The 18326-nt window shown below is 42.8% G+C and overlaps 1 protein-coding gene across 1 annotated transcript in view; it reads left to right on the top strand.

Moving 5' to 3' along the window:
• PASD1 (PAS domain containing repressor 1) overlaps window positions 1-18326 on the top strand; it is a 97777-nt gene that overhangs the window by 28644 nt on the left and 50807 nt on the right. Inside the window, 3 exon segments of the mRNA XM_036740191.1 lie at window positions 3454-3574; window positions 5457-5567; window positions 17802-17920. Of these exon segments, the coding sequence (XP_036596086.1) occupies window positions 3454-3574; window positions 5457-5567; window positions 17802-17920 (351 nt within the window).

Raw genomic sequence — 18326 nt, 5'->3', positions numbered from 1 at the left:
AAAACAGTTCTTGCCCTCAAAGATCTTATATTTGAATGGGAAAGACAAGGTTTACATAGGTACACAGAAGATAAATGCAGGGTGGCAGGGTCATAGAAGAAAGGTCACCTTCCAGGGGAAAGTTCTATTGGCTGCGGGGTCTGGAAGGGCCTGCTCCAGAAGGCAGTGCTTGAGCTGAATCTTGAAAGAAGCCCAATATGGCAAGAGGTGGAGGTGAGGAGGGAGAGCATTCTAGGCATGAGGGCAAAGGCTGAGAGATGGGAAGTGGCATGTGTGTGTAAGGAACAGTGAGCAGGCTAGTGCAGCTGGATCATGGAGTGTGTGGAAGAGGAGAAGACTGGCCAGGGTGTGAAGAGCCTTAACTGCCTAGCTTGGTGTTTGATCCTAGAGGTAATAGGGAGCCTTTGGAGTGTTGGAAGTGGAGAGTTGATGTGGTCAGACCTATACCTTAGTAAAATCACTTGGGCAGCTGAGTGGAGAATATGTTAAGAGTAGGAAGAGATTGGAAGCAAGGAGACCGCTTAGAAGGCTATTGCATTGGTTGGGTGTTGTCCTTCGTTCTTGAAGAGGACCAGAATGACATCACTATGTTAGAGTCATTAGTTTACCTTGTGTGACTCACCTTGTATAGCTAATTTCCTCTAAGGGGTTACACAACATTGCTTTCACATGACAATCTGAAAGGGAGAGAACAAAAGGCTGTGTGAGATATCATCACACTAATAGCAGCCTCTGCCTTAATTTACAATCTGTAGCAGGCTTTCTCCCATCACAAGTTGCCCTGACTGCCTACGTTTGGGAAAGAAAGACCTAGAGAAGTAAGGCTATTGATTTTTAACTGGATACAGCTCAAAGACATATGCAATAAGCTCCCTTCACCAAGAAATTTGTGAACTGCCTTGGCCAATGGTATTACACTCAAAAAGAAATGGAACGATTAAGGGGTACATAAGGATCCCTGCAGGCCACATAGTGATTTAGAAAACCACTTACTAGTATTATCTATGTTGCAGTATATTTTTGTTTATTTTGTTAAATATTTCCCAATTGCATTTTAATCTGGTTGGTGCTGTACCAGTAGCTGGTACTGGCCTGGGGGTGCTAAGAACTACGTGGGAATAGGCCCTGTGTTTGACTGTGACTTAAATTTTAGCAAGACAATTCCTTAGGATTGCTTTCAGTTCAGCTCAAAAGTGTTTATTGAACACTTGGCAAGTTACTTTACATCTCCGAGCCTCAGTTTCCTCCTCTGTAAAATGAGAAGGTTGGTTGGACTAGGTAGCCTCTGAGGTCTCTGCCAGCTCCAAACCCTTGGAGCAAGGGAGGCATTTCAACAGGGAGAGATTGTAGTAGAGGCATGGATGGAATAGAGTGTGATCCAAGACATGGATAGAACCAGGCACCCTTGGACCCATGGAATGAGTCTGACGAAGACCTTTATGGTGCTTATAATCTAGTGGGAATAAAAGGTTAGAGAGATCAGGAGTGCAGGGAAGAATATGAAACAGTACCTAATGGGTTTTGAAGTGGTTTCCTAAGGACTGACGTGATCTCCTCTCATCTCCTCTCCTCTCCAGGGGCCTCTAGTTTAATGGTGATTTGCTGATGTTCCTTTTCAGCACAGGCCTGACTAGCACCTTTCTAAATGAAGCTCCCATGCCCCGAGTGGGAAGGAACCCCATAAAGACGTTCCTGTTTCTTAGATTCTCAGTCTAGCTACACAGTTCATCAACTAGGGTATGCTCCTTCGGCTTGGATCACGTTCGATCTTTGACATGACAGGAGCTACCATGTTGCCTATGACAGCCAGCTAACATTAGTGTACTTCTCTTTTGAAGGCTGCCCTCTTTTTACGATGCTTCACAAAGCTTCCTGGACTGGTCTCTTTCTGCCCATTGCTGTTGCTCCAACAAGAGAAACAGGATGCCAATAGAGAAGGGGTGCAAGAGATTAACATTTACACTGGCTCTTGGCCTCGTGGAAGGCCAGGCTTTCTCTAAGACTCAGTTCAAATGCCACCTCCTACAGGAGGCCTTGCCCAGACTCCCCCAGCTATTGGAGCCTTACCCTCTAAAGCTACCTTCAATAATGCAAACACCGTTTATAGAATCTCTAAGGTTTGCAGCCACTTCACATGTATTTTCTCAATTTATTCTCACAACAACCCTGGGGAGCTTATTATTATCCTCATTTCACAGATGGGGAAACTGAAGCGGACAGTGAGTAGTTAAGTGACTTGGCCAGGGTCACATGGCTAGGAAGTGTCTGAAGTGGAATTTGAACTTGGGCTTCTTGACTCTGAGTGTAACACTCCCCTAAACCTCCTGGTTGCCTTCCAGCTACTCTTGTATGCATCCTGGGTACATGTTGACTCCCCCATGAGAATGTAAGATCCTTGAAATTAGGGGCCATTGAGGCTTTTTCTTTGTAATCCCAGCACTTAGTAGGGTACCTGGCACATAGTAAGTGCTTACTAAGGCCTTGTTGATTCATTAAGCAATTGTCAATGTGTCTGCCAATTTACTTGCTGAGAAGTGAGCCCAGTGCTTTGTTTAGACACTAACAAATGAGGGAAATCAGGAAATTAATTCAGAAACAATTGTCATGGTTCCTATCCCTCCTGAGAATCAATGCCACAAGAACAGTTACTCTGACTTTTCTTAAATGAAAATGTTACCTTTCATTCTACTTTCAAAAAATAAAATGAAATGAGTGGGCACGCTATTTGGTATAGAATGGGCCATATGCAGAAACTGCCCATTTATGTGATCCAACCCATTTGCAAATTGGAAGGGCAGTGCTGCGCCAATAAAGTAAAAAAAAAACCCATCATTTTGAAGAACAAAATTAAACAAAACGGAAATATTTTCATTGAGGTCAGAAACACTAACAAAAGCTATAGCATTATTTTTATAACTCAGTGAGATTATAATTTTTAAATTTGTCTACTAATTCCGGTTTTATTGCCTTTCCACCTCCCCACCCCTCAACAAGCTTTTCATTTGGGCAGGTTTCAACGGCTAAACTGCAGATGAGCTAGTCCATAGCTGATTAAGGGACTAGAGCTCTAGGATTCCACTGGTACCCCATTGATATCGAAGGCCTCCTGCATTGAGTGGGCCCCCTGTGGGGAACTTCCCCTCAAGAGGAACACAGGGAAGATGGGCATGGATGAGTTGCTTCATTGGAGGGCATATCTGTAGATCCGTTGGGATATTGGAGTAACCATAAATAATGAGTGCCGCTTTATTCAAATGACAAATCCATCTCAATTTTGGACTCATCATTAAAACAAATCATTTAGTTCCAAAAGACACTTTGTACATTACTTTCTTCTGTGTTTAACAAAAGCCATTGCCAAGACTTGCATCCTAGTTAATTTACCAAAGTGCTGCCTTATCCTAACTGTGTTGTAATAAAATATGTATATGACAGACTTTTCTTTTATATCAGTCAGAGCTGGTGCACCAGAATATATTAACCCTTCTCCCTGAGCAAGAGCAAAAGGAAATCTTCAAGGCACTCTCTCCACAGACAATCCTGCCAACCCCTGTCACTGCTGATTTTCTAAATGGTAAGTGTTTTAATTTGAAGGGGAAAATAGCATCAGAGAGGAATAAAAGAAGCAGTGAGAGCCAATACCCATAATGAGCTCATGGCGCAAACATTGATCAAAATACTGACATTAGAGGATCAGCTCCTGACACCATTATCTCAATTCTAAGGGGTGATGGTCAGAACTGCTCATATGAATTACATTGGGCTTTGTAGCGTACAGGAATATTGTGAAAGTTTCTAAGGGATTAGTAGAATGCTTTGTGGGCTTAGAAGAGGTGGTAAAAAGACAAATCAGAAATCCAAGGTGGAAGGGGGAGTTGTTGGAAGGCTAAGGTGCTCCAGTAGCTACTTTGAAACCAATGCATAACCAACCAAAAAGGATTTTGTGAACCCAGAGCCTTGCCAGGTGAAAACTTCACTTAAAAGAAGAGGCAACAACCTTTTCAGTCCCGAGTGTGCCACTACGAGCAATAAGTAATGACTGGGGGGCCCACTGGCTGGCCTAAAAACATAAGCAGGGAAGTAGGAGAAAGGATAGAGAGGGAGAAGGAAGGAAAATAAGGGATGAGGAGGAACACCAAAGGCTCACACTTGTTCCAGATCCTCTGCTCCCATTTGCACTCCTCAGGATGGCCTTTTCTCCTCAGGGGCATTTGCTTGCTGGCCACAGAGGCCCAGTGCCAGGCTCATCTTAGGTCATGAGGGTCGCTCAGCAAGTAATGCTGCCAGGGGAGCACCAGCTGTTAAATTAATCAATCAACAAACTTTCCTTAAGTGCCTACTATATTCCAGGCATTGTTTCTAGGTGCTGGGGAGACAAGTACAAAGTGAGAAGAGATTGGATGGGAGAGATGTTGTGAAGGGAGAAATGGCAAAATTCGATGAGCTTTTGGGATGGTTCTTCGGCCCTCTTCTCTCATAGGAGTCTAAAGCAGTAGATACTGCAAGCCATTATAAGGTTTTGTGGTCACTAACTGGAAATACACTGTCATTAATATGTGGGTAGATATCTGGGACCCAGAATTAACGTAGGGAACTCCCACTGTGGAAACATCCTCTACTACAACCCATCTGTAACTTAGTAGGGAAGCCTTAAGAACCTGCCTGAGGCACACACAGGGGAAATTAACTTGGCCAGGGTCTTACCACTAGTAAGTATGGGAGGTTGAATTTGAAGTGAGGTCTTCCTGACTCCAAGCCCAGACTCTCCTGTATGCCACAGAGCCTCTACGATTGATATGTCACTTTTCATCACTCTGCCATTGTTATTCATCTCAGATATTACATTTTTCCATATAAAAGAGGTTATGTAGTAGAAAGAATGCTGTTTTGGAAATCATCTTTTATTTCCTCATTCTGCCACTTATTATGTGATCTTAGGAAAGTTATTTCACCTCGTTGGGGCCTAGTTTCCTCATCTGTAAAAGGAATGGGTATAGACAAGATGATCTCCAGGCTTTTCTAGCACTAAGACTCAGTGATTCCATCATATATTGATTTCCCTGTTCTCCTCCCCCTCTGCTCACTTCTTCAGTGATTTAGGTAATTAATGCCACATAAATCTCTTGATGATGATGTCAGTGAATGATACTATGAATAATCTCTCCCATGTATATATATATATGCATATACATGTATACATGCATACATACATATATACATACATATGCATATGTATATACATATACACAAAGCCCTTTCATTTCCCTACAGCCCAGGGAAGTCAGTGGAACAGACGTTGTCCCCATTTTACAGGTGAGGAGACTGAGAGGACACTAAAACGGCAACAACAACCCAGGCTAGCTCAGAGAATATTTAGCTATTTTGGACACAAGCAGACAGGACTTGTCAAGATTGAAAAATCAACTTGTTTTATGTGTTTGTTTTCTTTTCAACAGAAAAACAAATTGAGTTTTCCTGCCATTTAGCAAGAGGAAGGTTGAACCCTAATGATCCTGTGATTTATGAATATGCGAAATTTTTTGTGGAATTTAAATACCTTTCTCACGGTAAGTTCGCTTTTTCTAAAGACAATTCATCCCTTCACTGAGGCCTGGCCCTCATGGCTCCTGTGCAGACACAGTTTTGTTTCCCCTCGGGGCCTCTCCCCACCCCCTGCTCTCAGAGACCCTCTCAGAGTCAACACAAGCTTCTTAGAGTGTGGTTATTACATGGCTCAGCAGGAAATAGGTCAGGTCACACCCCCAGCTCACAACCAGTACATACCTGATCTCCCATGGTCACCCAAATCTCCCCTTTCATACAGTGTTACAGAGAGCCTCATCCTGTCTTAAAAGGCTGGCATTGGGAAGAAATGAATTGGAGCTAATAGTGCACTATCTAGGGAATGGCCTGAATGTCTCTCATGGCATCCCACTGTCCCACTGCGAGAGTTCTTCCATTCCTGGGGTGTGCAGGCTTGTCCACTGCCCTGGTGTCAGTGTTTATGCCGCAGTCTGGTTTCAGAGCACTGGGCAAGCCATCAATGACAGTTAGCTTGCCGCCACTGGTGTCTTGTAAAAACAGTAAATACTTTTCTTGGCCACAAAGAGAAAGGAACCTCTGTCTCCTTCTACTGGCAGTGTACCAAACGCGCCAGTTTTTGTTTTAGCTCTGATTCTACCTCTGGTTATTACAGGGCTTTTAGTGGCAAATTGTTTTGAAATATGGATTTTTCTCATCAGCCAGTCTTTCCTCGTCTGAGTTCCTCTCAGGAGTTTTCGGCCCACCCTCTGGAAGATGGATTAACCAGTTCAGACCTCTTGCAAATTACCTGTCAAGTGTACTCTGGCTGACTTAGTACTTGGGAAATAACAGTGACTACAAATCACTGGGTTCGGAGTTTAAACTCCATCCTTCTGGATCAGGATAGAGGACTCTTGTGTTAATCATGGCATTTGTCACCAATGGCTGTAGAGGCCAGCCCACTGGTGCCGTTGGGGATCATTCGTGCTTGCTGAGGCATCTCGCATGAGCCACAACCATTCATGAGTTATTGGCCCAACCTAATGGTAATATAACAGCCAAACATCTTAAATCCAATCCCAGTCAGATTAACTCTTCTTAGTCATGTCCTCATCTATCTGCATTTCCATTAATATCTTACTTACTTTCACTGTGAATCTGCAGACTTTTAGACACAAACCCAGGACCAAAGTGGGCATAGACAGGTTCCATCCCCACTGAATCCCTTGTCTTCCTCCCCAGTCAGGGCCCTTCTGGGCTTCCCCTTTTCTCAGCTAGCACAACCTACTTTGAGATTCTTCATTCCCGCTGAAATGCAGTGACTGCGGTGTTTTAAAGTGTGGCCCTTGGCAGTGGGATCTGGATTCCGAAAGGGATAAAGGCCTTAAGCCAAAGGTTAGAATTTATATAGAAACTGAGAATTAGATGGTGTATTAAAAAGGTGTATTAGATTGGCCTATTGCTTTTACCCAGTTTTTACTACCAAAAGCACACTAACAGACATACATAAGGCAAAGGAGAGAAATCCTACTGCGGCCCCCTAGCCTTTAACGAGGAAAAATTGAAAGAATCAGTTGGGAAGGAAACAAGAGGCCCTTGTTTAGAATACCCAACAGGCAGCTACAAAATGCTGCCACCTTTTGGTTTGTTTTTTTGTTTGTTTGTTTGTTTTGTTTTGTTTTTTTGGAGGGGGGAAAGGCAGGGCAATTGGGGTTAAGTGACTTGCCCAAGGTCACACAGCTAGTAAGTGTGTCAAGTGTCTGAGGCCAGATTTGAACTCAGGTCCTCCTAACTCCAGGGCCAGTGCTCTACTCACTGCACCACATAGCTGCCCCATGCTGCCACCTTTTACCCAACTATTCTTTCTTTTCTTCTTGTCCTTGAAAAATGTTTGAGCGTGCAGAAATTTAGCAGTGTGCTTTTGCTGATGTTATTAGGTATCCCCTCGTGGGAATCTTTCCATACTTCCTTGTATTTTTTATATTTCTATTTTTGTACAGCACCCTAATGTTTTGTTCTATCAGTGTATTGATCAGTGACTTAACGAGCCTTTACTGAGTACTGAGACACTCTCCTGGATGCAGAAGTGTGGAGCAGGACCTGTTTGCAACATTCCATTCAAAGGGCTCGGAATCTGTAGTCCATGGACCTTACTGAGTTCTTGGAGAGATTTTGGAAGTCCACAAAGTTCTTCTTGTTCTCATTCAATTGTTTCAGTCGTGTCTGACTCCTTGTGACCCCATTTGGGGTTTTCTTGGCAAAGATACTGGAGTGGTTTGCCATTCCCTTCTCCAGCTCATTATACAGAGAAGGAAACTGAGGAAAACACGAGTTAAATGACTTGCCTAGGGTCACACAGCTAGTAAGTGTCTGAGGCCAAATTCGAACTCAGGAAGAGGAATCTTTTTCACTCTAGGCTCCAGACTCTATCCACTGTGTTGCCTAGCTACCCTGTATAAAGGAGTACTGGACCTAAAATCAGAGGATCTAGATTTGAACTTAGATGAGAAGACTATTTTGACAATTGTATTTGAATATAATTAGCTTCCTTATAATCCTATGTATTTTATTCTTGCCATTTAAAGATGTGATTCTGAGAAGGAGTTCCTAGGCTTCCCCAGAACAACAAAAGTGAAAAAGTATAGAATATAGAATAAGATATATACTTATAAAGTATAATCTATTGATATACTTATGTATACCCCCAAGCTATTCTACTGTTCTCCAGTTGTTAGACAGATAGGTTATTTCTAATTTTTTGATCTTACAAAAAGTAGCTATGCATATTTTTCTACAGCTTGGCCCTTCCCCCTCTATTATGATGTTTTTGGGGATAGAGTGTTAGTAGTGAAATCATTGAGTCAAAACATATGAGAAGTTTTGGGACTTATTCCATTTTGATGGTCATGTTGAATTACAAAATTTTCTACCTACCAACAATGTGTTCAAATGGCTATGTCCCCGTAGCCCCACCAGCACTGGACTTTATCACTTTTTGAAAAAAAATTTTCCCATTCTCATGAGTGTAAAGTCATATCTTTAATTAGTCAATTAGCATTTATCAAACTCCTATTATGTGCCAGGCACTGTGCCGAGATCTGGAGTGATGCAAAGAAAAGCAAAATGATAACAAACAAACACAAAACAATAAACAAAATAACACAAAAAACCAATCCTTTCTCTCAAGGACCTAATAGTTTAACGGGAGAGACAACATGCAAAAACCTGTGTGCAAACAACACACACACACACACACACACACACACACACAGGCTAACTTGAGGGTAATCTAAGAGGAAAGGGACTAAGATTATGGGGTATTGGAAGAGGCTTGTTTTAGAACATAGGGCTTGAAGGAAGCTGGGGAAGCAAGGAGGGAGATACAAGGGCAGCCAGTGAAAATGCTCAGTCAGGAGATGGAGTATTTAAGGAGCAATGTGGAGGCCAGGGTCACTAGGTCATAGAATATGTGGACAGGAGGAAGGTGTAAGAAGACTGGGAAGGTAGGAAGGGGCCAGCGTAGGAAGGACTTTAAAAGCCAAAGCTTTTCTTAAGTTTGTCTTGAAGCGCTTCTTCCTCTGTTTCTGTTCCAATTATTTTGAAGCTGTCATTGTAAGTCTCTTGTATGTCTTGAAATGTCAGCGTTCAAACATTTTCTATATTTTGTCATTCTTGAAAAGGGCATTTCTATTAACATCAACACCTTCTGATTCTTGGTTGAGGTATATTGAAATGCAGATGATTTTCGGGGTTTATCTTGTATCCTGCAAGCCATGTATTAAGTCCATTAATTTTGGGGAAGTTGACCATCTTGGTTTTTCTAGATATACAGTCATGTAAACTATAAATCGAGATCTTTTACTTTCATTCCCAATGCTTATTTCTTTTTTGTGCCTTATTGCTAAAATATCTAGAACTATGTTAAGCAGGGATAACAACAGCAGATCCTTATTAACGCCTTATTTTAATGGGAATATTTCTAGCGTTTCTCCATCAGATCGAATATCATTCAACTTTTACCTGGACTTTCTCTGGAATCTTCCTCCTTCTCAACTGGCCCATTGACAACTGGAGAAACTTCCTCCCTGGGGTCCTCCTCTCTTTATTAATGTTTCCTTCACTGGGACCACCATTTTGGAAATGACCCCCAGGCATGCTTACCCTCACTCACTGCAGCTTTCTGGAATCCTCCTCATTTTCCTCAGCCGCTTCATTACCATCTTAAGAAACATCTAACCTGGGATCCTCTTCTCTTTATCAATGACTCCCCTTTTAGGCAGGACACAAGCCTTGCTTTTACCTCACTAACAACTCTGCTATCTCCAGAATCATCCTCCTTATTCTCCATTACCAAATGGGCACCCTGAGAAACCTCTACCTTGGAGTTCTCCTTTCCTTCCATGGGAACTTCTTCCCTGAGACCACCATTTTAGAAAGGATCATGGCCATGTTTCTCTTCATTTATAACTTGACTTTATCCAGTGGTCTCTAGAATCTTCCTCCTTCTCCTTGACTGCCAACTAACCAACCATAGAAACCTCTGCCCTGGGATCCTCCTCTCCCCGTTCTCAGGACACCTCCCTTGAGGTGACCATTTTAGGAGGGACCAATGCCTTAAGAATATTCAGAAATTATCCATACATTGATTATTCTCATCTCTTGTCATCTTGCCAATTTGTAAGATAAGAGGGGAAACTTATTTTGATTTGTTTTTCTCTTATTAGTAGAAATGTATCATATAGTTGTTAATAATCTGGATTCTTTTGAGAACTGTTCATGTTCTTTGACCACTTATTTGTTGGTGAATGGCTTTTGGTCTTAGATATTTCTCTTGGTTGTCTTTATCTCCAAGATGCCAAACTCTTATCTGAGAAATTTGATGCAAAGATTTTTCCTCTTTCATTGCTTTCCTACTTATCCTAGAGGTATTACTTTTGTTTGTGCAGAAACTTTTCAGTTTCATATAATCAAAATATTTTGTCTTCTATAATTGCATCTATCTTTTGTTTGGTTAAGAATTCATCTACCCAGAGCTATGAAAGATAAATGATTTACTTCTTCCTATTTTTTAATGGTATGACCTTTAATTTTCACATTATGTATCCATTTTGAATTTTTTTGTGTGGAATATGCCTGCTTCTATTTGAATCCCCAATGTGCAGTGCCTATCCATAGTAAGCACTTAAATGCTTTTTCTTCTTCCTTTGTTCCTTCCCTCATTCCTTCCTTCCCTTTTTCCTTCTTTTTCTCTCTCTCCCTCCCCCTCCCCTTGTTTTCTCTCTCCTTCTCCTCCTCCTTCTTCCTTTTCTTCCTTCTCCTCCGTTCTCTCTCATGATTTCTCATCATATTATGGAAAGGTCATCTCTTACTCATTATATGCAGTAGTTGGCATTGGGTTACCATTCTGAATGTCAAGGGTATGCCACAGTAACTAGGGAACTTGCAGCTGTCCCTTTGTTACCACCGAGCTCTTTCCTCAGATCTATTCCATGGGGCCCACTAATCCATAAAACATTAGTTAATAAATAGATTCTTGTATAAGTCATGTCCTTCTAGAAACTTAGTCCTTCCAGGAACTGATATTCTAAAACAAACCCTAGCAATAAGGAAATAAAAGGAATGCATTCAAATCACAAAATTTTCGATTCAGAAGGGAGCACAGACGTCATCTAGCCCCTCTTACCTGGACCGGACTTGCTTCCACAAGGTTCTCAATGAGTAGTGATCCAGTTCCTACTTAGAGATCTCCAGTGATGGGGAACTCACTACCTCTTGAGTACGTTTGGACTCCTTGTCTACATTTGGACAGGTCGAATTGTTAGGAATATTTTCTGTGAGCCCAAATCTGCCCCTCTAACCCACTGTTTTTAGTTTTGCCTTCTGAGGACAAACAGAGCAGACTAGTCTCATTCAAGTGACAACCCTTTAAATTCATGAAGACAGATAGCATAATTCCCCCATTCTTGCCTCTGTTTCTTCAAGCTATCCTCATATAGCATGGTTTCCCAACCCTTAACTTTCCTGGTTGCCCACATCAGGAGGTGCTTCAGCTTGTCAATATCCTTCCTAAAATGTGTCATCCTTGTATGGTCTAACAAGGGCAGGGGTTGGGGGGGTACTCTCTCATCCTGTATCATCTCTCATCTCCATGCATTTGCACAAACCAGCCCCCCATGCCTGGAATGTACCCCTTCCTTACTACCACCTCTTAGCCTACTTCGGAACCCAGGTTCAAGTGCCACTTGAGGTTTTTTCCTGATATCTCTCCCCTATTTCACAGAGGAGGAAACTGAGGCAAAGTGAATCACCTGCAGTCACATGACTAGCAAGAGATGGAATCAAGAAAACCCATGCCTTCTGCCTCCCCTTCCAGTTATAACTATAAAGTAAAAAAGACTAATTTTTAAGAAAACATGATTACTGGGCATCTTTTGAAAAGCAAAGATAAGTGAAATGTAGGGTTTTTCCCCCTCAAGCAATTTCCAATCTGGTTGGAATGATAAAAACATCTACTCTTGAAAAGTTAAATATGTGGGCATATAGAAAAGCTTATGAATCATGTCTCTCAGATGCCAAACAAATTGTGGTGCCAGGATTTCATATATGCCACATAACTGTAGATCGGAGAAGGTGGTTAATCTAGCTAGTGTGTGCTCTGTGGGCCTGCAATTCCATTTCCACCTCTGCCTCTGATCTTTGGAAAATCCCAGGCTGGGGCCTTTAAGTCCCTCATTCATAGATTATAGGATAACACCGCCTGTCTTCCTCTCCCATCTCATCCGGGTATTTTAAAAAGATGACTCATCTTCCTCTATTCATACTTATTATTAGCAATAGCAGTGATAATGACAGTGATGGCAGCTCCAATTTCTATAGGCCGTTTCAGTTTACATAGAGCTTCCATCTCAGCAAGCCCCACGAGGTAAAGACAGATCAGCCCCATGGACAAAACACTGACCCTCAGGACAGAAGGAAGCGAATTCTGCCACTCTGGAAGTTTTTCTTCTGATTGGGAGTGATATGCTTGCCTTGCCCTAATATACTCGCCCAGTCCCCAGTGGGATACCAAGTGTCAGCAGGCACTTAGCTTGGACACCGCTGAGGAGATGGCATCATTCTCGAAGCAGCAAATGGTCAGAGTCCTTTTAAAAAAATAACCCCAAGCATAATTCAACTGACTGTACTTTTAGTCTCTCTTTGATTCATTTTCCAAACTCAGTTCGCTCCTAGCACCCATCTCAGAGCCCCTCCCGTCTCTTTGATTTGCTCCTATGCAGGGGGGGGGCTCGGGGGAGTCAGGTCAGGCAAGAAAAATGCCATTTACTTGATCATTTAAGTATTCGGTTCCTTTTGTTTCCAGCCTAGGCAGTCCCCCCACTGGCTACGGGACGATTATGATGACTCTTAAGAGTTCTTCTGGAACCTTTCCTCATTCTGTTCGTGCTGTTCCCTCTGCCTTAAACGTCCCACTCTCTTTCCTCTCCCTCCATTTTAGCCCAATCTTCTGAGCTGTGATCATATCTCACCTTGTCCACAGAGAGTCTTCTCTGCTTACTCCATGTCTGCCTCCCCCTTTTCTTAACTCTTACTGTTCTTATAGCCAAGAAAACCCGGTGTAGCGTATACTTGTTCTTGGTTTTGTTCATATAGGCATAGGAAACTGCAAAGAAATCAAAAACATAGTCCTAGGAGCTGTCTCCCAAACTAGATTAGCAAAACATATACAATAATTAAGCAACTACAGAAAATTACAAGGCAGTCACTAAACTGGGGTATGGGAGCAAACTAGAAATGGTAAAGAATGTAGTAGAAAGAACTCTGGTCTGCAAGTCAGAAGATCTGGGATCAAAGCTCAGGTGATACACTTAAAATATGTATATGGGAGAAAGATAGATTTATGCTATAAGTATATATAATCACATATATACACACAACTCCCATGGGTGCTCACTTCTGCAGGGATGAGATTGCATTGATCATTGGACTAACCAAGAGTTTGCGGCTCTATGTTGGTACTTTCCTGTACGTAGTCAGTATTTTTATTGTTCTTTTGGTTCTTCTGTTTTCACTATATAGCACTTTATATAAGTCTTCCAGAATTTCTCTGTATTCTTCATAGTTGCCCTTCCTTATGGCCCAGTAATATCCCATTGCATTCGTGTACCACAGTTTATTTAACCATTTCCTGGTCATTGGGCACATAATTTGTTTCCAGTTTTGTTCTATGATGAATAGTATCGTGATGAATGTTTTTGTACAGAAGGATAGTTTCTGTCTTCCTGTTGTTAACTTCCTTAGGATATGAACCCAGAAATGGCATTGCTGGGCCAAAGTATATGAGCACCTCTGTAACTTTCATTGTATAGTTCCCTATTGTTTTCTAAAGCAGTTGCATCAATCCACTGTTAAGATACTTATGAGTTGTATGACCCTGAGCAAATAACTTCCTCTCTTTGTACTTCAGTTTCTTCATGTGGAAAATGGTGCCAGTAATACTTGTGCCATTGAATTTATAGGATTGTTGTGGAGAAAATGCTTAGGAGGCCCCAAGTCACTGTATCAATGCTAGTTTTTATTATTACTTCAAAGTGTGGGTGGTCCCTCCACTGACAGAGGTCACAACCCTTCCATAACCTCATGTATGGTCTCCCTGAGTTGCTGTGGCTAGAAAAGGTCACACTCTGTGGCCCACCAGGTGCCAAGTCTCTCTAACCTCAGCCAGGTTGGTTCCAGTCACTGATGGCATCACTAGGCCCATACTTAAGGACTTTTCACTTGGGCAGTTCCTCCCCTAGATGTCCACTGTATAATGACATGCTTTTGAGAGCCCAGGGTCTCTGCTTTGCCATGAGGAGGCAGGAGAGGAGCATTCTTATTATGATATGAGAGACCAAGGGCCAAAGGGAATGATGATAAGCAGGATCAGAACAGAAAGCCTTCTCTAGAGAGGTAAATTCTGAATTCATTCCTGTGGGAAAGTGAGGGACAAGATTTAGTGAAGAGGGGCCTCCTAGTGGGGGAAGAAGCTGGGTATATTTGCCTCTTTTCTGGCCTTTTCTCCCCACTTACTGCCTCTGCTGCTTCATGCCCTGTTCAGCTTCCTGCAGTCGCCTTTGCTGCCCCAAATTCTCTTGAAATAGCTTTTTAGCATATATGTAATTTGACTTAATTGTCAGATTCAATTCCCATTTCCTCAATTCTAATTTTCTTTCACCTTTCTGTAACACCGTTAGCTGCCTTATCCTTCTCAATGATCTCACCTCTCTTAGCACCTCAGATGCTGCATCAGGAATATTGGAGCAGGAAAGGACCTTAGTGTTCCTCTAAACCAGGGGGTCTTTCACCTTCTTTGTGCCCCGGCCCCCTTTTGAAGTCTAGAGAAGCCTAGTGCCTTCTTCTCGGAATCATGTTTCTAAATACATGCAATATAATACATAGGATTGAAAAGGAAACCGATTACATTGAAACACAATTAGCAAAACAAACCAAGTTCATGGATCCCAGGTTAAGAACCCCAGATCTAGACCAATTTCAGGTTAAGTGACTTGCCCGGGTCACATAGCTAGTAAGTGTCTGAGGCCAGATTTCAACTCAGGAAGATGAATATCCACTGTAGCACCACCAAAAGGTTTACAGGTTACCTTACATACATTATCTAATTTCAGCTCATTATGAAGACACAACCAAAGCAGGGCAGGAATATCACAAAAATCAAAGAAATTCCAAGTTGGAAGGGCCCTCCCACAAGGCTGACTAGCAGGCCCTGTGTGTGCACAAGGATGCCTTCTATGATACAGTCAATGAGTGGCTTGCTGCCCTATGACCTCCAGTAAATCATTTCTGCTTGTGTTTTTAGAAGTTCATTCTTGAGAGCATCCCATTCCCTCTTGGGCTGACTTTTCCTACACAACGTTAGAATGTTGGATCCTGAGATTCAGTGTAGGCCTCAGATCTGACTCTTACGGGCTTTACACCAACCACATAATTCTTCTTCTGCCCACTGCTCTCCAGTTTCTCCTCCTTAATTAACCTAATCTCTTAGGTGTAATTATGTGTGTAAGCACATTTTATACGTGTTCCCAATCTCTCCTTTTAGCTCCAGTCCATTTCCACCTTCCTGTTAGACATCTCTACCTAGACGTCCCACTGGCCTCTCATACTCAACACCTCCCGGATTGAACTCATTGTCTTTTCCCCAACACCTGTGTCTCTCCCCAACTTTTCTGTTTCCACTGATGGTGCCACCACCCATGTCTGAGTTTTCTTTACCCTTGTCCCCACATTGAACTAGTTGTGAAGTCTTCCACTTCCAGGCTTAAGCCCATCCTGTCCTCTTCACTTATGCTGGCCATCCTGTTTCAGATCCTCCACCCATATGGCCATGGCCCTCATTGCTTCTCACCTACACTTTTGTAACAGTCTCCTTCTAATTGGCTGCCCAGACTCTACTCTCTCTCCCTCTCCGATCTGTCCTTCCTATGGCTGCCAAAGTAATCTTAATATGTCTCCCTCTTTTAAAATTTTTTTCAGCAACTCTCAGAATGTCATTTTAGAGCTGGAGGGTCCCATTCAGCTTGCGTATTCCAGCTCCCTCATTTTGAAGGCAAGGAAACTGAAGGCTAGAGTTGTTAAGTGACTGACCTAAGGTCAAACAGGTTGTAAATACAGGACTCCTATCTAGATTCCCTAACTCCAAATCTCCCAAATCTTGCAGTTTCCTATCACCAGTAGGATAAAATGCAAACTCGTTAACCCAGCATTCATGGCACTGCCCAGTCTAGTTCCCACTCCCTCAGGTGGACTCCATTAGGACCCCTAGGTGCTCCTCCATCTCATCCTGCTCTCTCCTACTTCTGGATCTATTTCTGGAACATCCATACCCCTTCAGCCTCCTGGCCTTCTCTTCCTTTTAGGACCATGTTCTGGTGACAGTTCCTCTGTGATCCCTGATTGTTCCCTTCAAATGAAAAGAAGATCACTCTCTTTCTGTCTCTATCTTTTTCTCTCTGTGTCTCTGTCTCTTTCTGTCTCTCTCAATGTCTATCTGTATGTCTCTCTGTCTCTGTCTCTCTCTGTCTCTCTGTCGCTCTGTCTCTCTCTGTCTCTCTCTGTCTCTCTCTCTGTCTGTCTGTCTCTCTCTCTCTCTCTCTCTCTCTCTCTCTCTCTCTCTCTCTTTTCTCCCCTCCTTCCCTTATCTCTCTCTGTCTCCTGTTTCTTCTCTTTGATTCTCTCATAAAATGTTTTCCCAGAGCACTTTGTCTACACTCCTCACTTTTATCTCGGGTCCTCCTTGGATCCTAGTACCTGACATGGCTTCCCATTCTTTGGTGTGCATCTGGAGCGCTGGGACTTTTTCACCTGCTTAGCTTGGGCACCAAATTGAATTTCAGATTTTTGCCCCCCCTCAATACCCAGGTAGCCTGGATGCCTTCAGTATCTCTTTGAGGAAAAGGCTGTCCTGTTTGGAACCCCAGACTTTGGAAACTGAGGGCTGTATTAATGAAGAATAAAATCTTGTGGTTTGCACTTTAAAAAACATTTTTTTTGCTGTCTATGTTGAGCGCTCAACAATGAAGCAGGTTTCTAAAGTTCATTTCTCTCATTAGTACTGCTATCAGTCACCTGACTGGAAAGATTTTCCCCACTGAAGGTCAGCATAAAAATGTACAAATCAAATAAACTCTCTAGTGCAGTACACCTCCAGGCACTATGAACCCAAGCCTGCCTAGACTCTTTTCATTACAAGAATGAAAAAGGAATAACTGAAAGGGATGAGAACAATTACAGGGGGGCTCTTGGAAGCTGCAAACATTGTAAAAGCCACAGAGGGGGTTGGCTGATGTGCTGGTTTGGAAATTAAAGTGTAATCCCACTCGATGCCTTATTTTCTTGGTTCTAAAAATCATAGCTTGACACCCCTAGATATCTAGACATTTACACGGCTGCATTTGCCTCTAGGGGAAGACATATGTCTTTTACAGGGGCTGAAAAACAGTTGATCCTGGGGCCAGCTGGCCTGCCTGCCTGCCATCCATCAACAGGTCAAGAACACAGGCAGTAACACAAAGTCTCCCAAAGAAAGCCGATAAACCTAAATTGGGTATCAGGGGGCAGAAAGAGAGCCTGGGGTTCTGGGTTACTGCGCAGATTAAAGATGAGAAACCAAATAGCCCTTGGTGTTAGGGCAGGTAGATCTGCTTTTGCATCAGACAATTGGGCCTCACTTTGGAGAAAGAATATTACTCTTTAAGAGTTCTTTGTATTTTTGTTTCCTTTAGTGCCTATACCATCCTGCAGTGACTTTGAGTCCGTGGTTTCCAAGGTGTTCAAGTCCCCCACGGATGATCCACTTTGTCTGGTAGCAACAGTTCGCCTCACCTCACCCCAGCTTTTAAAGGTGAGCAGTCCCTCCTTGGCCAGCCTGGCATGGAGGCTTGAAGGCTTTGGTGAGGACCAGCCCATGCAACCCTTTTCTTCTTTCTTTTTTGCGGGTTGTTCAGGCAGAAGGGAGAGCAATGGAAGGCTTTGAGGCCTGGCCCTGAGCACTTTAAAGTCCGTTTGGGGCAGAGAAGAAGAATTGGGTCAGACACCTGGCAAGGGAAGCTCACAGAATGCTTCCCGTACAAGAAGGGAAGATTAAGCACTGCCTGAACTGTGCTTCTAGGCTAGGGGACACAATGGCAAGATTTCCCCAAAGTTTAAAGGTAGTTGAATGATTACAGAGAGGTTTGGCCAATGATTTGACCAGTTAAATAAATCTGTGAAGCACTTAGCCCAGTGCCTAGCCAATAGTAGGCACTATA

Source organism: Trichosurus vulpecula, chromosome X (assembly GCF_011100635.1).
Source record: "Trichosurus vulpecula isolate mTriVul1 chromosome X, mTriVul1.pri, whole genome shotgun sequence".
NCBI classification, from domain to species: domain Eukaryota; kingdom Metazoa; phylum Chordata; class Mammalia; order Diprotodontia; family Phalangeridae; genus Trichosurus; species Trichosurus vulpecula.
Note: the sequence above shows the minus strand (reverse complement) of the source record. Positions and strands in the feature narration are given on the sequence as shown.